Below are 24,603 nucleotides of genomic sequence, written 5' to 3' on the forward strand. Positions count from 1 at the left end.
ACAGTCTACTATTTCCCAATCCACTTGTGCATGGTTAAAATCAGTGGCTCCTGATTGAGAAGGAGTCTTGTTTTGTTTACACCGATGCATTTATGGAAGCTGTGCATCATCAGAGATGAATGGCCCTCGAGGTAATGCATTCTCATATCATGAGTTGCTCCATCGGGTTCAGAGTCTTCAATTGGATAGAACCTACAATCTGCTGACACATATATCAGACTAATCTCACTAATCCTTAGCTGGGACATCTCTGCGATGTACTAAAGACTTACCAACCAAAACATTTGGAGAAATCATTCTGAATTTCAATATATAGTTATAAACTTTAACTCAAAGTTTCATATTAGAATTCATATTAGAATTTTACTCTTCAAGATTAATAATAAATATGCCATCTAAATAAATTATATGTGCACAATGCATCTTATCTACGTTTCTCTCCAATTATCTAAGTGTCCCAGTTTGTGATCTATTGGTATGGATGAGAGTTTCAGCAGAGGTGACATTGAGTGACGTTATAGAGATGTAAAGGTGTGATCTTAGATTGGCATGAAATGATGTTGAAAGCTCTTCTTGGGATCAAATGTAGCACTAAAGTTGCAAACAGCCTCAATCTCAGATGGCAACGTGGTATAGAGTTTGGAGCAGGGGTAGCATCAGTAGCTTCAGTTATACCAGTATTTTATCAGAGGAGATTTCTCCTCATCCAGTTTTGGATCTTGTCTAAGCAGTCTGATAGATCTTAACTATTCTGATGCAGTCCTGGTTCAGTTGTATATTGTACACTCTGTAATGTTAGCTCATTCAAAACTGTCTATCTGGTGTCTTTTATTTTTGTGTAGTAGTTTCTGTTCAACTATTCCCCCCTGTTCTCGCTAACCTATCTTGGTTTCCAGCCAAGCAATGTCTTAATTTTAAAGTTTTCATCTTTGTTCTCAAATCCTTCAATGGCCTCATCCCTCCCTAACTCTGTAATAACTTTTAACCCTCTAAAATATCCTCTATTTCTGGCTATTTATTTATTCCCAAGCATAATTTCTCCACCATTAGTGACTGGACCTTTAGTTGCCGAGATCCCAAACTTGTGGAATATCTTCCCTCTTTGCCTTACTTACCTCCTTTAAGACATTGCTTAAAACCCAACTCTTTTACTAAGACTTTAGTAATCTGCATAATAGCTCATTTGTGGATTGGTGTTATGCTTGGTTTTAGAATGTTCCTTCCTGTGAAGCACATTGGGACACTTCATTTCATTCAAGGCACTCTATAAATATGTTTCCTTTTTGTTAAGCACTGGCTGCCCAAGGGTATCAGTCTCTCCATGGAATTTCCACGTTCTGTGGTACTGCCACTGCCACATGTGTTCTATACAGGGGGATGAGTCTTCCTTCATAATTCCTTTCTACAGAGGTTGTTTCTTGATGCAGGGTCCAAGTAAGTTAGTGTAACTCTGGCAAACTTTCCTAAATGCAGGAACCAGTTGAGAATGATGTTTCAGTCGGTGCCATTATGAAATGGGGACAGAGGGAACTTGGGTTTTGTGAAAGTTCGATACTCAGAGGTCATTAAAACCTTTCATGTTCAATGTCTTGCAGACTTGTTCAGGTTTCTTGTTAAGAAAAAATAGTTCACGATCTGTTGTCTCTTCCTTCTCCTCTCGCACACACACACACAGACGCACACACACTCTGACATCCTCAGACTCACACATATACGCAAGCACACACACACACAACATCACCTCAGAACTTAGAATTGGTGATTTATGAAAGGCATTAATAGCCTGCTAGGAAACAGCAGGACAGCAACTCAGCTTGTAGCAACGGCAGAGAGTAAAACACACCTAATTTGTCTGTTCCTGTATGAACTAATAGGATGCATGACCTGGCCAATAAATTGCATGGTCGAGGCCATAGACAGGCATCTGGATCACATGCTGATGCATGCAACTATTCCGGAATATCTCCGTTCCTGAGATCTCGCACTGAGACATCACAGACTATTCACAGTCAGATCCAAATTCCTTTAGATTACTAAATTGTCCAGATGTCCTCCCTCAGGAGAGAACAAAACAGCCAGTATCTTTGCAATCACTGGGGCAAGGTCAAGAAGAGGTTGGGGAGAATTGTATTCTCTTGGAATACACTAGAAATCAGTAATTTTAGATTTCATTCATAAGTTCAAACGATTTCAGCCTGAGCTCCACGTCCTCTGCAGAAATCATTTAAGTTGCTGTATGCTGTATTCCTTTCTATCAGCTACTCAATTTAAAACAAAATCAAATTGACTTGTTAAATTTCACTATCCATTGTTCAATCATATATGAATATTTAAATTTTAATTCATTTTCCTGTTTCAACACCATTTGTTAAAAATGAGAATTGACACTTGCATTTTACCATGCAAACCCTTGGCGCACACGGGATGAAATTTCTCACTGTAATGTTTATAAAGCTATTGTTCGTAAATGAATTAATTAGGGAGAAAAGCTATAAGCACATGAACATTGTTGATAAGTTTCCTGCCTGCAACTTCCAGGCGTGGCTGTGCCCTGACAAAGCTAAATACATTTCAGTTGAACTGGAGCAGCAGCAAATTTTCTTTAAATTGTTGCAACACCGACATCACACGTCTTGTGAGTAACAAAATCAGCTTGATTTTCCTAATGCTAGAAGGAGGATGCAGTATTCATTGTTGTAGTTAACATTCTGTAACAGGAAGCAGGATTTGCCTTTTATATTCCTGTTATTTTCAGTTTGGTATCTCTCTCGCTCTCTGCAGTTAAGCTCACTTGCATTCCACTATAGAAGGCTTTTTGATAGAAGAACCTGCAAATAGCTATTAGCAGTAAACAGTTCAACCCTAACGAGAACAAACCCACATAAGCGAGACCTTGGAAACGGTGGGGTGCCAGAAACAAAATGGAATAGGGTTTCTGTTATGAAGTTGTTGAAATCAGTTTTACATCCTGAAGGCTATGTGTTTAAGTAGAAGATAAGACACTGATCCCTTGTGTTGAGCTTCTCTGGGATACTGCAGCAGGCATACTAGAGAAATGTTAACATGAAGGAGATGGTATATTGAAACGGCATGTGAATGGAAGGCTAGATTGTTCTTGCAGATGGAATAACGGTGTTCCACAAAGTACTCACTGAGTCTGTTTGTTCTCAAGGAGAGACTCATTATCAGCAGTGAATACAGTCAACTAGATGGAGCGATGTACAAGTAAATTGTTGCTTCACCTGAAAGGTGTGGTTAAGGCCTTGGACAGTGTTAAGGAACTAGATAAATGGGCACATCTTACACCTTCTGGGACTGCATTGGAAGTTGCTACGAGGGGGAATGAAGAGGTTTGGGAGTGTCAGAGGAATGGACCCAGGTGTCATAATACACAGTAATATTGAGTACAGAATACTGAATGGCCTGGACAGAGTGGATGTTGGAAAAATGTTTCCATCGGTGGGAGAGACTAAGAGCCAAGGGCACAGCCTTAGAGAAAAGGGAAGACTTTTAGGAACAGATATAAGGAGAAAGTTCTTCAGGCAGAGAGTGGTAAATCTATGGAATTCACTGCCACACAAGGCTGTGGAGACCAGGTCATTGAATGTATTTAAGATGAAGTTTGATAGGTTCTTGATTGTCAAGGAGATTGAGGGTTACGGGGAGAATGGGGTTGAGAAACTTATCAGACATGTTTGAATGGTGGAGCAGACTCAATGGGCTGAATGGCCTAATTTCTGTTCCTATGTCTGGGAATGCTGACATGCAGTATTGGGGATAGAAATTATGGGTTTCACTGCTGGCCCTGACTCAAACAGCACTTAGCACTGGTTATTGAACCCTGATAGACTCACCTGTACTGAGCTATGCTGATGGTGGAGAGACAAGGAAGATCTGTATGGTGGTAAATGTCGGAGAAATAATGGAGGACAATGATGTGGCAGCAGGCCCATGTCTGCACTTTCTAGGAGTGTCTCTATGACAAAATAACTACTGAGGTTACAGTTACATCACTCAGATGATACCTCAGCGACCTTTGAATTCATGGGTGAACCTTATTGTTCTTCTGAGAGTGAGGGAAAGGGGTAAGGGCAGAAGTGCAGGAAATGGCTCTGGCATAGCTAAGGGCTCTGTCAACTGTCATCGGGGTTGGTTGGAAGTGGTAGCGGCTTTTTCCGACACAGTTAGCACTTGGTACCAGAGATAAGTTCTAATGGGAGCCTCTGAGGTGATGGAACTCTAACCTCATTAGTTATGTATGGTGGAGATTCTACTAGAATGTGTAGCTTTGGGCAGAGATACCTGCTGGAACATCATCATGTATACAGCATATTGTTATAAAGGCAAGTCTTGAAGCTTGGCTTAAGCTGATGTGAAGAACAGATGAATCCACAGTAAAACACTGGTCATTCCACATGAATAGGGTTTCTGTGACTGAAAGTGATAGCAACCAATGGGACAACATCCAATGGTCAAGAAACACCCTTTCTCTCCAAACAATAATCGTACAGCTGGTAGACGCAATATATGGAAAGTATGATGACCTAGATTCAGTTAGGTCATCAAACCGATGTTCCACTGTACACTCAGCTTAGAATTTGATAAACAAAACAACCCCATCTTGCAAAGCAAATTGGCCACTCATACATACATTAAGGCATTATCAAGATACAATCAATGTTTTTTTGTGTATGCCAGTATATATTGTATACACAACTGATATATTTATTTTGATTTATTGTGTATAATTGACCTGAGATTAATGTGAACAACATGCTTGTTGCAAGATCTGAAATTAAAACTGAACTACTTTCCCTCTTAGTGAAATACATAAAGAGACAGATGGTTGCTGACTCAATAGACACCACGGTTGGCAGAAGTTACATGGGCACTGTGTGCTGTACTAAGAGAGCTGTGGATCCATATGTGGGTCTCAGTTGAATATAATTCTCACAAGCTGTAGGAACCATCAAAAGCTATCCTGAATTCCAGCAATGTCATGTTGTAGCACTTAATATATGGCTTGTAGGAGGTATTTAATGAATAATGTAGGCTTTTGGAAGCAGAGAGGAGCAATTCCATTTATATAAGGGCCATCATTAATTACCCAAGACTTTCTCTGACTACATAAATGTACAATACAATCTCTGATGTAGCTTGTTTTAAATTAAACCTATCAGAGCAGTTTTAACACCCCACCCACATATTGCCCAACAAATCCCATCATTCCAGTCGTGTGCCAGACCAGAACAGTACACATAAAAAGCACATTGTTCTTGTCTGGCCCCAAGAGCATGATTATATGCTTTATGTTTCACATTGCTTGTAGGACTTACATTTTGAAAGATTGTGTAAAAAAAAAAGTTTATTCATGTTTTGTGGACAGCTCTGGAGTAGTTTCTTCGAAAGTGATCATTAAAAGTTAAATGTAAACATTGGAGTTTTTTGGCAAGTCTCCCTAGACATCCTATGACCAGTGATAACTGATTTCGCAGTGACTGGTTTGGAGAGGTGTTTGTTTGTCTGGTTCATTTACAGAGGAGCCAGCTAAGAACAAGCTGAGTTGGAGGAAAGTTGCTAAGAACAAGCGGCCCAGCTGATCACTCTCATTTCTGAAAAGAAAACCATCCACATCATTTGTACCCTTGAAGAGTGATTAAAATAACATCTCAAGATTGAGCAACTTGCATTTGCAAGATGTTAGAGGCAATGATTTTTGATTAGTGACTTGAGCATGCATTGTACAATATGAGTAACAACACAATCTGGAATAAACTATGCTTTATCCTTTTACCTTCAAGAATAACACATTGAAATTTTTTGAGAAAACCAATTTCTGCAAGAATATCTCTTTATTCTTCTATTTTCTGAAAGAGAGAGAGAGAGTGTGTTTATACATTTATGGGTGGCACAGTGGCACAAGGGGTGGCATAGTGGTGCACTGGTTAGCACTGCTACCTCACAACACCAGGGACCCGGGTTCAACTCCCCCCTCGGACAACTGTCTGTGTGGAGTTTGCACATTCTCCCTGTGTCTGCGTGGGTTTCCACCGGGTGCTCCGGTTTCCTCCCACAGTCCAAAGATGTGCAGGTTAGGTGAATTGGCCATGCTAAATTGCCCGTAGTGTTAGGTGAAGGGGTAAATATAGGGTGATGGGTTGCTCTTCAGAGGTTTGGTGTGGACTTGATGGGCCGAAGGGCCTGTTTCCACACTGTAAGTAATCTAATTCCATATTACTGATTCTGCACGTTATCTAATAAAGGGACATCTTTATTGAGCAAGTGTTCTTTTGATGATAAGCCCATATCTATTTATCAATAAATCTGATTGACAGATTTTGTTGTTTAAAACCTGATAAAGATAAATACTTAATGGGTCTTCTTGGTAACTGAGAAACAATTTTTATTTTATGTTGACATCCTTGCAGTAGTGGGACGAGAGCAAAGATGCACTCCCCCTGCCTGGGTCAGAACAACTGACCAGTATAAATGATCCAATTGTAATCCTGGTCCGGGTCATACGCTGCAGTTATGACAAAAGGGAGAAATGTTGAGATAATATCAGACCTCTAAATATATGTTAAGTTGCCAAAAACAAGCAAACTAATTGTTGATACAATTTGAGCCAATGAAGCGGTCAATTTTTATCTAAGTATCCTGGGACTAATCAAAAATAACATTTCATCATTTCCCATCTGCAGCTATCCTGGTAACAACTGGTCTATGTTTACTGACAAAATGATATAAGTGTATAATTACTGTAAAACTCATTCACATTTGACTGATTGGAAACAAACAAACATTAACAGATGACAAATGAGTGATGATTCATGACAGTTGACATAACCTCTGTAAAGGTCTCAGACCAAGACAGTAAAGACTTAATTGAAGTGTTGGGCTCACTGCTTTGTCTTTACTGGAATTGGATAATCAATACATCTGAGAAGATTGTAATCCTTCACTTCAGGAATTGAAATTCATTTAAACTGTACATTGATATTTATCATTGCATCTTAATCTGAACCCACAGTCTCCAGGGAATAATGGCTAACCCACCAGAAATTTCCAGTAATGTTATGATTTGGAGATGCCGGTGTTGGACTGGGGTGTACAAAGTTAAAAATCACACAACACCAGGTTAATAGTCCAACAGGTTTAATTGGAAGCACACTAGCTTTCGGAGCAATGCTCCTTCATCACGTGATTGTCACCTGATGAAGGAGCGTCGCTCTGAAAGCTAGTGCGCTTCCAATTAAACCTGTTGGACTATAACCTGGTGTTGTGTGATTTTTAACCCAGTAATGCTAGTCTGTGTGATGAGGTTAACTTCAACATCTTAATATTGTAGGAAAATTCCAACCTCCACATGAAGAGCTTTCCGTAGCCTTTACAAACAACATTCTGCTGTCAGATAATATAAAGATCATTTCAGGGAGGAGAGACTTAATTTTATACGTGATTGCTTTTACTCAATATTATTGATGTGAAGGTGCTGGTGTTGGACTGGGATGGATGCAGTCAAAAATCCCACGACACTGGGTTATAGTCCAATAGGTTTATATGAAACTGCAAGTTTTCAGAGCCCTGCTCCTTCCTCAGGCAGCTAGCTATTTGGGGAAGCAACAGGGTCTCTGAAAGCTTGCAGTTTCAAATAAACCTGTTGGACTATAACCCAATGTTGTGTGATTTTTGACTCAGTATTTTTGACCTTTCCTGGTTGGAACACCATCAGTCAACTATGCTTTCATTCCAATCATTTGTAGTTTGTCAAGTGAAGTCTACCCTTTTTCTCCACTCCCATTTTGAGATAAGCATTGATGTTTCCTGGGAGCCTTGTGTTTACTTCCAGTCTCACTTTAACTGTCATGATTGAATAATGCAAAACAGGCTTAAAACCTGCTTTTCTTTCCCATGGAAGTCAGAGAAGAAAACCAGAAGTGGTATCAAGTGGGCTGTTGGTTTGCTGGTTGCCTATTTTCACTCTTTACAGTTTAATGACTACTCTGACTCTCTGTGAGCAAACAAAAAAAATAATTACACATATATAGTTACTTTCATGCAAATATTACATCCCAGAATTCTTTCTACCCAGTAGACACTGCTGAAAGACAGCAGCAATTTTTCACACAGATGGTTCCTACAAACAGCATTGTTATGACTCAGGCCTCAATAATTTAGATTGATATTTAGACTTTATTGTCACATGTACCCAAGTACAAAAGTACAGGAGTTTTCAATGTCACCACTCTGGTGTTTTCTTAGGTCCAAGTAACTAAGTACAAAAACTTAAGAACAAGGTATAAAGAAATAAGGAGCAAAGTTAAACATTGCAGTCACTCTTAGAATAGTGTAAAATATAAAGAAATAAAGTTAAAGCCCTTCTTAGTGTTAAGTCTAAACTAAAAGGAATAAAACTAAATGTTCAGCCGTAATGGCCAGGCCACCAAAAGTACCTCTCCTGCCCTTTTCAATATAGTGCCATCAATCGTCTCTGTTCACCTGTCAGTGTGGAGAGGCCTTGCTTTAACATCTCATCCAAAGGACAGTGTTTCTGATAGTGCAGTATTGCCTCAGAACTGCACTGGAATATCAGCTTTAAATTTTTCCATTCAAGTTCTGCAGCGAGATTTTAACTCACTCAAATCTCTTTCATTTGCACTAATTTAAAATCAGCCCCAGTATGACTTCAGTACACAACCTTTTGATGAAGGTAAAAGTGCTGCCAAGTGAACAGCTGAGAGACAGTGGGAAGAATTGATAGTCCTTGTAAAAGTTTTTGGTGCATCTGTCACTCTTCTAATTTCTCACCTTGGAGTGTGAGAAGATAGGAGGTGAAAGATAGGCAGCTGGTACTTGCTTAGGTCAAATAGGTTAATTGACTTTTGTTAAGGCACTCCTGCAAAATGACCAGGAATCAGGCAGTTACAAGCATCATCATTTTGCAAATGTCCTTCGTCATAGGAATTAATCTGCAATTGTTGCAAGGGTGTTGATTGCCAAAGTTATTAAGGCCTTAAAGGGATAGTCTATATTGAACATAGCTCCACTGTAGCAGCAACATAATGCAGTACATCATGCGTGTAAAGTTTAGTGATTATAATGCAGTTGTCATTCAAGCAACCATGAAAAGAAATGCGAGGTCCAGTAATGAAAATAAATTACTTTCTTGTTAACTAATATACGTTATGATATATTAAGTGAATTTCAAAAACGTAAAGCCCAATTTAGTGGACATTCATAATTGTTTCAGTTGCATAATCCTAGCTTCTTTATCATGTCCGATTTTGCATTGGACCAGAATAAAAGGAATACATTTCTTCCATCAGAAATTCTGTCTCAATTTGCCTGCAGCCATAGGCAAATCGTTGATCTGTGGTGAAATAATCTGAATTTATATTTTCCCAGGGCACTACCTTTTTTAAAATTTCCATTAAAAACAAAATGTCTTTGGTTTCTTTTAATGTATAGACTGCACCGTCTGGTCATGTTTAGTTGACTACTGATTCACCAGGAAACTCATAGGTGCTGCAAGGAAGGAGGCCCAAGGATGGATATTAACTCCCAGCACAAATTGTCTGAGTGATAACTGAGGTGAATGCTTGACCCACCATCCCTCTGCAAGGGGAGGCTGGAACGATTTTAACTCCCAGAAATTCACTGCATAGGCCCTGATCAATCTCCCACTCATGCAAAACACTGTCTGGTTGGTGATTGGGGGCCAAAGTTTGGGCAGCATGTTGTCAGAGTGTCTCTTTCCAACTGGCTCCCTGTGACACATTTTAAAGGCAGATCCTGCTTTGCCACTTGACACTTAAAAAAAAAAGCAATTTAGCACTCCAACCCATTCAGAGATTGGAGGGAACATTTTGTTGTATATATTTAGCATCTGCATTCATCTGACTTCCACTGGGTAGACGGCTTCATGTCAGTCAGTTCCTGCCTGACATCAAATTCCAGTCTCAGTTGAACAGGTCGATTGGACTTGTCACGTTGACAGGCAGGTTCTCTAACTTACAATGCACTAAAAGTCAAGGGATCCAGTTGAAAACAAAAATATTGGCAGTGGCTGATGGGGGCATACCACACTGCTTGGTTTTCACATTGTTATTTGTGATACACAGTGGGCAACTGAAGGTGATGGAAAAGTCCATGGACAACACCCAGACTATCCTGTTTCATGTTCCAGTTACAAGGCAATAACGCAACATAAATATATTTTAGTTTGAAATTTGTATAGACTTGTGGTGCTGTTAATGTCCCCATTTCGATCCTATGCTTCAGTAGAGCATAGGTTGTTTGGCTTGTTTCAGGTCTGGTGATTGCATAATGGTCTGTCAAGCCTTAATCTAACAGCATGAACAGATGAAGGCAGAGTGATAGACAAATTCCATGGTCGTGTTGAAAACCTGCATGGAGCCTGGAAGTCCCAGCTGTTGCTAGTTGTTATTTTCATGCACAATGCTCAGTACTTATTCCTGCCTTCTTTATTTCCTTCCAATTAGGCCATCAAATCTCCTGCTTGACCGGAGCAACACAGACGTTACAGCTTTCCGCTCTGTAGGTGACTGGCTTGATGGTGTCCGGATGGGACAATACAAGGAGACCTTCTCGGGGGCAGGGTACAGCTCCTGTGACATGGTGGCAAAATTGGCCTCAGAGTAAGACAAATTTTCTTTTTCAGCGGCAATGCAACATTTTGAAGAAGTTAAGCAAGTGTTAGGAATACATGTTTGGGTCTGGAAGTGGCATTGTACTCAAATGCACTCATCCAACTATGGGTGTCATATCAACCTTAGTTTTTCAAGCTTTGTGTAAGACTAACACCAGGATAATTAAATCTTATTTCACTTTTGAGGTTTCCTATCTGATGTAATTGAATGAAATTTGACTTCATAGGCGAGTCAACATCAATGCTTTAGGTTGTGCATTGCTGGAAAGAATTGAAGTCAATTGATCACTTGTATTGCTCATGTGATATAGTTTTTATTTTAAGAAATAAAGATCTCTCAGGATTTCTGATCATTCAACAGATTCAACAGATTCATTAACTGAGTGAGGCAAAATAAGGGTACACATGAGGAAGCATTTTGTGGTTGTTGTTTGTTGGTTAGAAAAACAGCAAATTGACTGTGGCCGTGATTTGGATGATCAGCAGTTTAGTCTGAATCAGAGCTCGAAGAGTGCTCCAGTCAGGTCTGTGTTCCGTAAGACCATAAGGTGTAGAAGCAGAAGTAGACTATTCATCCCATTGAGTCTGCTATCTATTCTATGAGATCACAGTTGATCTGATAATCCCTAACTCTCCTTGAACTTAAGGGAATGGAGATATAAACAATACCAGAGGGGGTTGCCAGTGTAAGAGAGAATAATGATTTATTATGGACTTGGACATAAAAAGTGGAGTTGAGCATGGGTTGAACAGAAAAATCAAGGTAAAACAATGATCAAAGGCTAGATGTGGTTGTGATTTTGAAAGTGCAATTGTTAGTAATTTGGGAGGTTGTTTTGTTTTCCAGTGGCTGTTGTGGAAAGAAGTAAAGTTGGGGATATGGAAAGGAGACATGGTAAACAATGATAATAGAAGTTGATGGTCTTATCTGTGAATGATATGATGGGTCTAGCAAGACAATCTAAAAAAGCAAAGTCATGGGGGTGACTGTGAATATGGGTTGGGGATTCAATTGAGGAAGAGATGCAGTAGGATAAGAAGCAGTGAACTCAGAGGAGGGAGAGCCTGATGAATTGAGATGCAATTTGAAGATCACAGAGGTTGAAAAGTTATGCAGTGCTGAGGCTGAGGGAGGAAAGCAGTGAAGATGCCTCAATTCAAAAAAGGTATTGAACATGGGAGAGTAATTGAGAATAGTTATTGATTGAGACATGGGATGAATCAAATGTTATGAGTTTGAAGCAGAAATGTGCAGTTCAAGTCAGTTTAGATGCTCAAGGATGTTTCCAGAGGAGAAGGTGACCAGATCAAGGTGAGAAATGGTGCTCAGTGTCACACTTCCACCAAGATGATCTTGGCAAGGCAAGTAATGAAAGATGTAGCCAGGGTGCAAAAAGTTTATTGAAGGGAAAGATGTTATCATCCATCATCCAAGAATGTACTAATACCGTAATGTTTGTGCAGTTATTCACAATAAGTTCTTGGATGGCATTGAGTTCACAGGCGTTTTGGAGAGTGATGTATAGAGGGTTGCTGAGAGCTAATCTGCTGGCAGAGTCCATAGGGTCAGCAGTGAGATGGATGAGTGAGACAGGAAGGAAAGGGATTAGCAAGATTACTGCACAGAGGGCTCACTGAGTGAAAAGGTGATGAGGGTGTGGGAGGGGACAGTTGATAATGTGCCAGTACCGAGGTTCCTTCCTGAAGATGACAAAACAGGCAAAGGAGGAAGCTGTAGGCCTATCTAAAGAAGAATTTAGCTTGGAATGATGGCAAGAGAGCAGAAAAAGTGCAATGTACTGTGGGGTTGGGGAAAGAGTGCAGTGTACTGAAAGGTTGGGGAGAGGAATTGGGAGAACAGTGTGACTAACAGCTGAATAAATGAAAACAGATAATAGAAATGTGTTCAGGAAGAGTAGAACAAAAAAGGCTCTTTAAAAGAAAGAGGAAAAGTGAAAACAGGTTGAAAAACTACAGTTCAAAAACAAAACTAGATGGGGGATAACAGGTGACCAGGGTTGTAGTCAGAGATCTCAATGTAAGGTAATTATAGAATAGGGTGATGGAGTCATCATGAAGCATTGACAGGCTGCATTCAAAGCAAGATGGAATAAGCAATGTCCAGAGAGAGTTACTGAGGACACGCTGACAGGTGTCCCTGAGAAATGAGGATGCAGGAGGTGGACAGAGTCCATTGCAGGATGGAAAATTGATGGTAATGCTGCAGGACAGCATAAAATCTTGAGACAATTTGCGGGGTTTCATTGACCCAGGTGAGAAATTTTCTGACCAAGTACAAACTGATCAGGTACAAAAAGATAACTGTGGTCTTAACAGTCTCAGCAGGAGAATCAATTCCCTCAGTCGCAGAGAGAATGAAAACTGATCAAAGTTTACCAAATATCACAAAATGAAACATCAGTTCAGGATCAGAAGTTGGATTTAAGTGTAGTCTGGAGCAATAATATCACCTTGATGTTGAGAAAAAAACTGCCAATTTGGTGCCAAGTTTGAAAGAAGTTTTAAATGTTGCTGAATCTTTCCGGAGCTCTCAATTGAAAGAGGAGCAGCTGATTATAGAAGGAAACAGAATCTTACAGTGCAACTATTCTCACATGCAATTAAATAGATAAAGTCAAAATGTGTTTCACAACTTTTGCTACATATGCCAATGGACTGAGAAGTGGCAGATGGAGTTTAATTCAGATAAATGTGAGGTGCTGCATTTTAGGAAAACAAATCTTAGCAGGACTTATACACTTAATGGTAAATTCCTAGGGAGTGTTGCTGAACAAAGAGACCTTGGAGTGCAGGTTCATAGCTTCTTGAAAGTGGAGTCGCAGGTAAATAGAATAGTGAAAAAGGCATTTGGCATGCTTTCCTTTATTGGTCAGAGTATTGAGTACAGGAGTTAGGAAGTCATGTTGAGGCTGTAGAGGACATTGGTTAGGCCACTGTTGGAATATTGCATGTAATTCTGGTCTCCTTTCTATTGGAAAGATATTGTGAAACTTGAAAGGGTTCAGAAAAGATTTACAAGGATGTTGCCAGGATTGAAGAATTTGAACTATAGGGAGAGGCTGAACAGGCTGGGGCTGTTTTCCCTGCAGCGTCGGAGGCTGAAGGGTGACCTTATAGAGGTTTACAAAATCATGAGGGGCATGGGTAAGATAAATAGACAAAGTCTTTTCCTTGGGGTGGGGGTGTCCAGAACTAGCGGGAATTGTTTTGGGGGGAGAGGGGAAACATATGAAAGAGACCTAAGGGGCAACTTTTTCACACAGAGGGTGGTACGTGTATGGAATGAGCTGCCAGAGGAAGTGGTGGAGTCTAGTACAATTGCAACATTTAATAGACATTTAGATGGGTATATGAATAAGAAAGGTTTGGAGGGATATGGGCCGGGTGTTGGCAGGTGGGACTAGATTGGGTTGGGATATCTGGTTGGCATGGATGGGTTGGACCGAAGAGTCTGTTTCCATGCTGTACATCTCTATGATTCTATACCCCAAAGTACTTGACAACCTGTGAACTACGCTTGATGTTTAACCACTGTCATTTTGTAAGACTGTAAAGGTACACAGAATCTTGTGCTGCTTTTACTGTTTCTTCATTAATACAATCAGAGGGCAGCAGTACACACGCACAAAGGTATTAAAATGATGTCATGGTTTATACATCAGCCAGTTTGTGATATTGGGCACAAGGGCCATGAAACTCTGAACAAAACAACTCGAAGTGCACAATTAAAGCACCAAGTCCTGTGAAAAAAATGTCAACTAATTGAACAGTACATTCCAATGAGAAATGTAAACTATAATAGAAAAAAACAGCGTTCTTCATTGAATGTAAAGCTCCCTATTTTAAAAAAAGGTACAAACCATTTACAAAAAAAAGGTTGATTATTTGAATGCACAAATTTGGCTAAATGGCTATGATTTACTTGCCATGGCTACAGAGTGACCAAGACTGAGAATTAAATAGGCAAGAACATTGAGTAGTGATAACTGGAAGGAAAAGGGGGTGGGATTGCACCATTCAGAAGAAACATGATTAATACATTAGTAAGAGAAGATCTTAGAATAAAGGAACAAGACATAGAATCTTGATCAGTAAAGGGATGGAAGGTGTCATCAACAGCACTATCAAGCAGCACCTGATCATCAATAATCTGCTCAGTGATGCCCAGTTTGGGTCCAGATTAGAGTGGTGCTGGAAAAGCACAGCAGGTCAGGCAGCATCTGAAGAGCAAGAAAATTGTCATTTCAGGCAGAAGCCCTTCATCAGGAATGAAGGCAGGGAGCCTCTGGGGTGGAGTGATAAATGGGAGGGGGGGGGGTAGGGCTGGGGAGGAGGTAGCCAAGAGTACAATAGGTGGATGGAGGTGAGGGTGGAGTGGATAGGTGGGAAGGAAGATTGGCAGATAGGACAGGTCATGAGGCAGGGCAGAGGAGATGACCTGGGGGTTGCAGTGAGAGAGAGAGAGACTCACTGAGATTCTTGTAGAGAGAGGAGGAGAACTTCTTCAAGGTAGGCATCTTTGCAAGAATCCTGTCAGGGTCACTCAGCTCCTGACCTCAATATAGCCTTGGTTCTAACATGGACAAAAGAGCTGAATTCCAGAGGTGAGGTGAGAGTGACAGCCTAAGGCATCAAGGATACATTTGACTGAGTGTGGCATCAAGGATGCAAAACTGAAATCAATGGGAATCGGGCAAAAACTCTCCACTGGTTGGGTTCATACATGGCACAAAGGAAAATGCTTGTGGTTATTGGAAGTCAGTCATCTCAGCTTCAGTCCACCTCTGCAGGAGTCCCTCTGGGTAGTGTCCTGGGCCCAACCATCTTCAGCTGCTTCATCAATGATTTCCCTTCCAACATAACGTCATAAGTGGCGATGTTTGCTGATGATTCCACAATGCTCAGCACCATTCATGACTCTTCAGATACTGAAGCAGTCCATGTTCAAATGCAACAAGACTGGACAATATCCAGGCTTGGGCTGATGTGTGGCAAGTAACGTTCACACCACACAAATGCCAGACTATTACCATCACCAATAAGAGACAATCTACCCAGCACTCATTGACATTCAGTGGTGTCACCATCACTGAAATCCCCACCATCAACATCCTGGGTGTTATCATTGACCAGAAACTCAACTGGACCTGCCACTTAAACACAGTGGCTACAAGAGCAGGTCAGAGGCTCAGAATATTATGGCGAGTAACTCACCTCCTGATCCTCAAAGCATGTCCATCATCTACAAGGCACAAGTCAGGTGTGTAATGGAATACTCCTCACTTGTCTGGAACAGTTTCAGTAGAAGCGTGATACCATTCAGGACAAAGCAGCCCACTTGTTTGACATTACATTCAGATGCATCCACCCTGTCCACCAGCGACCCACATTTGCAGCAGTGTGTACCGTTTACAAGGTGCACTGCAGAAATCCATCCAAGATCTTCAGACAGCACTGTCCAATCAAGTGACCACTTCCATCTAAAAGGGCCAGGGCAGAAGATACATGGGAACACCACCACCTGCAAGTTTCCCTCCAAACCACTCGCCATCCTGACATGGAAATACATCATCGTTCTTTCACTGTCGCTGGGTCAAAATCCTGAAATTCCCTCCGTAATGTCATTGTAGGTCAACCCACAGTGGGTGGATTGCAGTGGCTCAAGACAGTAGCTTAAGAAAGAGAAAAAGAGCGTGAACGCAAACTAGTGCAGAACATAAAACGAGAATCTATAAGCTTCATTAGGTACATGAATAGGAAAGGATTAGCGAGGCCAAGTCTGGGACCATTGCAGGTAGGGAACAAGAGATTCTTCAGTGGTGAACCGGGTCGGAGTGGAGAAACTAAACAGTTAGTTTGTGTCTGGCTTCATAGTCCTTTAAAATTTTAAGATGTGAATTTCCCAGAAATTCTAAACAGAGGAAGGACTTGAAAAATGGAAGAACTGAACAAAATTGGTATCAATGAAGAAGTAGTATTTGAAAGGTTAATAGGATTTAGGGTTAATAAATGCCCCAGATCACATGAGTTTCATCTCAAGTGTTCAATGGTGGTTACCTTCCAAAATTCCTAATCTCTAGAAAGGTTTCTGCAGACTGGAATGTAGCAAATACAATCCTACTATTTACTAAGGGAGAAAGAGGGTGGTGGGAGAAGTTACAGACCTGTTCATTTTTATCAACAGTCAGAAAACTGTTAAGGTCTATTATAAAAACTGTGATAACTGGACATTTGGAACAAAATGGTAAAATTGCACAGAGTCAACACAGATATTGGAAAGGGAAATCATATTTGATAAACTTGTTGGAATTTTTAGGGATATTGTTTAAAACAAGGAAAACCAGTAGATGTACTGTATTTGAAATTTCAGTCTTTGTGCTTTCTGATGTCATCGTATTCTTTTTGAGTCTTTAATATTCTTATCATTTTTTAAAAGGACTGCTCTTCCTTTTCATCATAACCTTCCAATAAAGATCAACTTAATTTGAGCAAAAAGCCTATAATTCTATTCTTTAAAGAAAAGCCTTTCAAAGATGTTGTTCTTTATTGTAGTATTTGGTTAGTCCAATTCCGTCCATTTTGAGGGCTGAGCCTTATGATGATAGGACTAGTGACTTGTGGAGGAACATTCAGTGCCCCAAACCAGTTGTTTGCTCCTAATTCCTAGTATGGAGGCACGGGATCATTTGTGGAGCCTGTGATAACACTGGGCTACCTCCGGCCCCAGCGAGATAAATTGAGACTTGCCTTGTGGCCTGCTCCTCTAATGGATTGTAGACTGTGTGAACAGAGTGGCTGCATCCAACTGAGCTCTGCAGTGGCAATTAGGGCCTTGGGAATATTATAGGACCATCATTAACATCTTTAAAGGGGACTACTATCTGATTAAGTAAGCATTCTAACTATCCAGTGAAGTGCGCCCTTAATAATATAACATGGGCCTCACCATTAGTAGTAAAAAATGAGGTCTGCAGATGCTGGAGATCACAGCTGCAAATGTGTTGCTGGTCAAAGCACAGCAGGTTAGGCAGCATCTCAGGAATAGAGAATTCGACGTTTCGAGCATAAGCCCTTCATCAGGAATCCTGATGAAGGGCTTATGCTCGAAACGTCGAATTCTCTATTCCTGAGATGCTGCCTAACCTGCTGTGCTTTGACCAGCAACTCACCATTAGTAGGACTGGATCAATGGATTGTAGCCAACCATTTGGAAAGGGGTAGCACTCCTTCTCTGCCCATCATAAGGGCAGATTAGATTAGATTCCCTACAGTGTGGAAACAGGCCCTTCGCCCAACAAGTCCACACCATCCCTCTGAAGAGTAACCCACCCAGACCCAATCCTCTCTGACTAGTGCACCTCACACTATGCATAATTTAGCATGGCCAACTCACCTGACCTGCACATCTTTGGATTGTGGGAAGAAACCGAAGCACACCCACACAGACACAGGGAGAATGTACAAACTCCACACAGACAGCCGCCTGAGGCTGGAATTGAACCTGGGACCCTGGCACTGTGAAGCAGCAGTGCTAACCACTGAGCCGCCGTGCCGCCCTTGCACAATTTTCAGCATCACTTGTGACTGCTAAGATAACTGAATCAGTATCTGTCAATATGCAGCATGACCTGGACAACATCCGGGTTTGGACTGATGCATAGCAAGTAATATTTGTGCCATACAAATACCAAACACTGACCGTTTCCAAAAAGAGAGAATCGAACTTTCTACCCTTTACATTCGAGTCCCTGTCATTGCTGCATCCCTCACTATCTATTCCCTGTAGCTTATTCTTGGCCAGAGACTGAACTCAGATAGCAATTAAGACAATAATGCAATCATTTAGGCTTTCCATTCAAATCCAACATGCATGATTCCTGCCCAGAGTTAAAAATCAGAACTGTGGAATTGAAAAGTTAGGAATTCTCACCCTACTTTTTAATAGTTGCATTCAGAAAGGTTCCGATTTGAAACATCCACTCCCCTTGTCCTCAGATGCTGTCTGACCTGCTGTTCTTTTTCCAGCTCCATTCTCTATCCAATCTGACTCTTGAGCATCTGAAGTTCTCACTATTTCCAAGTTCATGAACACATAAGGCTGTTTGGCTGAGATCTAATGCCAACAGGGAGGTTTGATTACTCTCGGCTGACATTTGGTGCAAGCTGAAGATCCTTATTAAATTGTTAAAGAAATGAATATTAGTATTTTAAAAACAACACTGCGGGCCAAACCACTACATGGATCCTTTCAGCCACATGAAAGTGGATTGTTTCCCAGTATTTTATCATAGCACGGTTGCTGGAGATCAGAGTCGAGAGTGTGGTGCTGGAAAAACACAGCAGGTCAAGCAACATCCAAAGAACAGGAGAATCAACGTTTTGGATAAGAGCCCTTCATCAGGAAACGTTCCTCGGATGCTGCTTAATCTGCTGTGCTTTTCCAGCACAGTACAGATCCTTTGGTTCTCGATGTTGTGCCACCCTTCTATCCTACTCTAAGATCAGACTAACCCACATACCCTTCATTGTACTATCTTCCATGAGTGACTTAAATGTCTTTAGTGTATCTGACTCTATTTTCACTGCTGGCAATGCATTCCATGCACCCACCACTCTCTGAGTAAAGTCTATGTCTGACATCTCCTCTAAACCTTCCTTCAATGACTTAGAATTATGCCCCCTCATGATAGATATTTCAACCATGGGAAAAACTCTCTGGCTATCCATTCTACCTATGCCTCTCAACATCTTGTACACATATAGAATCAAAAAGAATTTATTTTAATTCACGTGTGCACAACAACCAATTTAAATATATATTAGCCTTCTGTGTTTTCACTGAATAAGGATCTCATGGAGTCACAGAGTCATACAGCTCTTTAGATTACTGAAGGATAGTTCATCAACTTAGTAAATTCAAGATTTAATTCCCATTTTGATGCTTTTGAAAATGTTTTCTGAAGATGGATTAATGCAGAAACTAATGTAATGGGATTATTGAGTATATATTTGATGACAACTGTGTTAATGGGAACTGGTGCACTTATGTACTGAGATGTTGCCCTATTCTATGTTAAAAAAAATTAAATAGAATTAGACAAGCATTAAATATTCGCCAATTGAATCACTTTTATTTTGTTAGAATGGAAACTGTAATTTTTCTTGTTCAGTGTTGGATTTGTTTGAAAAGGGAAGTAGTACATTTGCTTCTAGACTGTTGTCCAGTAAGTAATAGTAAGAGTTTTCCTAGGGGCATACAAAAATGTTTCAAAGCTGGACATGAAATCTTCATTTTCAAATAGAAAAACACTGCCAATCAATCTTTCTTCATGGTAAAATTCTGAACACCAAGCAATTTAACGGATGATTCCATAAAGAGAACAAAAAGGGTCCTGACCAAGCATGTTCAAAACAGGAAATGCCTGCTACTGTATCTAACAACTTCTGATTGAAGGCTAGCAGCTCAGAAAAATAGTCCTGGGAGCTTACTGCAGTGCCAAATGTTCCCCTCAGCAGGAATAAATACTGCTGTTGGAAATTAAGAATTATAACCAGAGATGGAAATCGGAAACTTGTCTCCTTGAGCCAAGAATGAGTAGTTTGATTTTTGTCCCTGTCTATAACCAGGGAACAACAGGCTCATATCAACTGCTCCAAGCTGCAGTATATTAAAAGGAAGCAGTGCTTTCCAATCTGGCTAAAACTGCAGAGCTTGTTTTCAGTTTTTAAAAAAATATCCAGTTACAGTATTAGTAAAACAGAAACAACAGTGTACAAAAACCTCAGCTTCAAAAAGAACATCAGTATTTCACCCACAGAACATTAGCCGTCCAATGGCCTTTCTGAGTGAAATTACCACATTGTGCCAATTGTGAGACTTTGTGGCTTTGAGATGGGCCAAGCTCAGTCCAACCAGGTCCCTTACAGCCAGTAGACTTTTATGTCATCCCTCTGAGATCCAGAGATGAAAGTTCCCTGTCTGATCCATTCTAACAACTAGCATCCCCTCCTTTTTCATTTTATAACATTGGATACTTCATTTGAAATGCTGTCCGATATTGGATGAAGCTGGTTTATTTCTTGACAGCTGCTTTAACTACTCCAGTGATCTGTTTGCTTTAATATGCTAAACACTAACAGTAAATATCACAGAACCGTTCAATTAGAATTCATTAATCACATTTCAAAGATGTCCGAAACTGACTTAATTAACTGAGCATTCAGAGATTTGTCCCATTGGCTCAGGATGGATATATATCTTAATGTGGTCCCGAGTCATACAGGCAATAATCCCTCCAGCTGGAATGCTACTCTCCTTTTGAGTTACTTGACTTCAGTCAGAGGTAGAGACACGCACTCAGTATCATTGAACTAGGCCAAGAGGCCTGCTCTGCTTGCTATCCATTGGTTTCTCTTGAAATGGCAATATGAGTACTTAGTAAGAGCAAAATCAAACTCCGCTACCCTGGCACCTCAAAACTGAAAATGATAAAGATAAATATATGCACTCCCATGTAGTCACAGTATCTTCATTTTCTACCATGTATCAATGACAGTAAAGGAAAAGACGTACTGGGGCTTAATTCTCCATGACATCTAGCGGTTGATCGCAGCAGTAAAACAATCGCTGCTTCATAGATGCTTAAAGCTAAATGATGAACCAGCAGTCCAAGATGAAACAGTCTGAATTCTGTGGTTCTGTAAGACTCCAGCCATGATTTTCAAATGCAAATGGGGAATGTGCACATGGACGTTCAGGAGGCAACTCCAAAAAGCTCATCTTCTTCCTTTTGGAGATAGTTAATTAACTCTTCATAGGGCTAGGAATAGCAGGAATAGTCAATACAGTAAAAGCTTGGAAATTATTGCCACATTTTTCAGACATGTCGTGTCCAAGATCATGTACTAATTTGCATTCAACCAAAGTAAAATATTTGAATGTTTGTGACTCCACTGCTGTTGTGTTCTGCATGTCCCTTGATGTTTGACATTGGCTGCAATTCTACTGTCATCCCTGAGCCTGTTTCAGGTGAGAGGGACCATCTGCAAAATTCAATGGTTTGCATTCCCTCTACCCTGCTACATCAATCTGGCACCAAGTTTGAGAGTGGGCAAAGCCTCTTCTTTCCCACTCTCACCTCATTTGAGACCCTTGATTGGCCACTTAAGAGCTGCTTGCCCAGCCATAATTTTGTTGCTGGGGGGTGGAATTCAAGGATGGTGAGGAATCCTGACAGATGATCCTGCTTGGGTGTCAAGTGGGAAATAGAGGAGGGTGGCTACCTCTATGACTGGCCTTGCTTTCCATATCTTCTAGAACCTCTCTGGTCCTGAAATCAGGAACTCTTCGACTACCCCACCACCCATAAATCCCAACTCTACTTCTTCCCTCCACCACTGGGCTTCCCTTTTGTCTTACTATTGATCCTACAACTACAGTACTAGTGGGACTGCTTATATTCCCGGCAGTGGTTGCTGCTCCTGGTAGCATGATTGGAACTATAGATATGTTGGTCAATCAGATAGCCAGCAGCTGTCTGCCTTCCTGAGTGAGGGGTAGACTTCCTGCCTCCAGCAGGAATGAGCCCTCTTCAGAGCATTCCCTAATGGTAGTTATAAGTGTCACACCCACGAGATCATAAAACCATAAGATTTAGGAGCAGAATTAAGCCATTAGCCAATCAAGCCTGCTCCACAATTCAGACATGGCTAATGTGTTTCTCAGCCACATTTTCCCACCTTCTTCCAACAACCTTTGATCCCATTACTAATCAAAAACCTATCTACCTCTGTTTTGAATTCACTCAATGACTTGGCCTCCACAGCCTTCTGTGGCAATGAGTTCCATAGATTCACCATCTTCTTAGGTGAACAAATTTCTCCTCACTTCAGTTTGAAGGGTTGTCCCTTCACTCTGAGACTGTATCCTCGGGTCCTATTGCCTTTTACTCGTAGAAACATCTCCTTCATGCCCACGTTATCTAGGCCTCTCAGAATTCTGTTATCTTACCTGCGAACCCTCTGATAGTAGGGTGGGAAATCCTGCCTATTCCATTTTACCATGTATCATATGTGGATCAAAGTTATTGAGGGGAGTCCTGCATGTTTTTGCTGTTAGATTCTAGCACCGAAAAGTACAACCATTCCTCAAATGAGTCAGAATTAAAACTGAGATGCAATAACATAAACCTTTGGTTTCAGATTTTACTTATCTGCTTTTCTATGTCAGTAGATGGCAGGCTGTGAACAGTACAATAGCGCAAATGTCTATGAAAAAGTCTGCTTCTCTGATACTAAACTCAAACAGATACAAATCTACATCCTATTGGACAACTCAGAACTCCTGTTTTTATTGTGTTTGCCTCAAGAGTTTTAGTTGCAAATGATATGCTTGCCTGTCTCTGAAACTACATTGTCCCTTTCATGTTGATGCAATGTGACACCAAAGCCATAATACCATTCGCTTATAATTGATTAATGAAGGCAAATTCTATCTGCAATGGAATGAAGATATACAATGACAGACATGCATCCTTTGTTTATATTGTGGATTTAGAAGTACTGAAAAATAAAGGGAACAAAGCATTTTTTTTCAAAAACAAAAGAAAATGTAACTGTTGTTATCCTCTTTTGCAGTGACATAATGAAGCTGGGAGTTACTCTTTCTGGTCATCAGAAAAAGATAGTGAGCAGCATTAAGCAACTGGAAACACACACCAAGAACAGTCCGGTTGCAGTGTAAACTACAAGACAAGTCTTTGTGCATCAAGGGATGTAACCAATGATGATGACACTGACGTAGTACGGGAACTTGTATTAATACAATGAAGGTCACATAGGAATGAGAAAAAATTTGGTCAGTTGATGTGGCACATGAAAGACTTTCAAACTCTATAAGTGTAAATGCCTTAAAAAGAAGGAATGATGGCTCTGTTTTCTACCTTTTTTATATATTTAAAAAAAGGTGGTATGTTTAAGTATTATTTATGGTGGTAAAACAATGAAAATCTCAAAACCTTTCAGCGGCTGGCAGCAGAAGAAAATCTGGTTAAAATCTGTCACAGGGAAGAAAGGAATTTCTTTTTTGTTTTTTTTAAATACAAAAAATTATAGTTAGAAAGATAAATGATGTTTTGGACAGTGGTAAGCCAATCTATGAGTTAGAAGCAGCAGAAGTGATGCAAGCTTGAGTGTGGCTTTCAGTTTTTAAACTGATTAAATTATTTCCTAAAAGAAACCCGATACAATTTGGCACTAGATAACTTGCGGTGAATGGAAAGTTTAATGACTATCTTACGGCATTATGTCTTAAACAATTTATAGACCATATTTTAGACTTTGCTGTCAGAGTGAAGACCCCTCCCAACTTTTCCTATTGTTCTGCCATGTTGAAGTGTGCACAGATTATCATTAAACATTAGCCTATACAAGGTATCCCAATTCACATATTCAAATGTTAATGCATTTTTCAAAAATGATGTTTCCCCCACAGTATTGAAAATTTTGTGAAATATGTATTATCTACATTAAATTTTTTATCTATTTTTGTCACAACATCTTGCCTTTTCTCTTGTATTGTGATGTCTATATTACACACACACATCACAGCCAAGCAGTTGAAATGTTTAACTATGTATTTGAAAAATGTGGCCTATATGGTTGTGGAAGTTTAATTTCTTAAGCTTGGATTGATAGGGTCATACACATAAGTTCATTGTGTACTTGTGCACTTCTTTTTATTAATCCTCTTTGGACTGAGGGAGTATTTATTTTGTACCGTGTCCAAAAATAATACAAGATTAGAAGTTTCCAATTCCTTCCGTGTGCCATAATTGCAGACCGAGTCCATGTGTTGTGCACATTGTTCTCAGACTGCTTTATTAGAGCCAGTATTAGGATTTTACAGAATGTCA

At 40.3% G+C, this 24,603-nt stretch overlaps 1 protein-coding gene across 2 annotated transcripts in view; it reads left to right on the top strand.

Annotated features, from left to right (window-relative positions):
- The window catches only part of epha3 (eph receptor A3), a 241,809-nt gene extending 217,565 nt beyond the window's left edge, over nt 1-24,244 (top strand). For both annotated transcript variants that reach the window (XM_060833715.1, XM_060833716.1), the window contains exons 16-17: nt 10,503-10,658; nt 23,327-24,244. In XM_060833715.1, the coding sequence (XP_060689698.1) occupies nt 10,503-10,658; nt 23,327-23,432 (262 nt within the window). In that variant the 3' untranslated portion in view covers nt 23,433-24,244. The remainder of the gene's footprint in view (nt 1-10,502; nt 10,659-23,326) is intronic.
- Nucleotides 24,245-24,603: the final 359 nt, after the last annotated feature.

The sequence above is a fragment of the Hemiscyllium ocellatum genome, chromosome 12 (assembly GCF_020745735.1).
Source record: "Hemiscyllium ocellatum isolate sHemOce1 chromosome 12, sHemOce1.pat.X.cur, whole genome shotgun sequence".
Taxonomy (NCBI): domain Eukaryota; kingdom Metazoa; phylum Chordata; class Chondrichthyes; order Orectolobiformes; family Hemiscylliidae; genus Hemiscyllium; species Hemiscyllium ocellatum.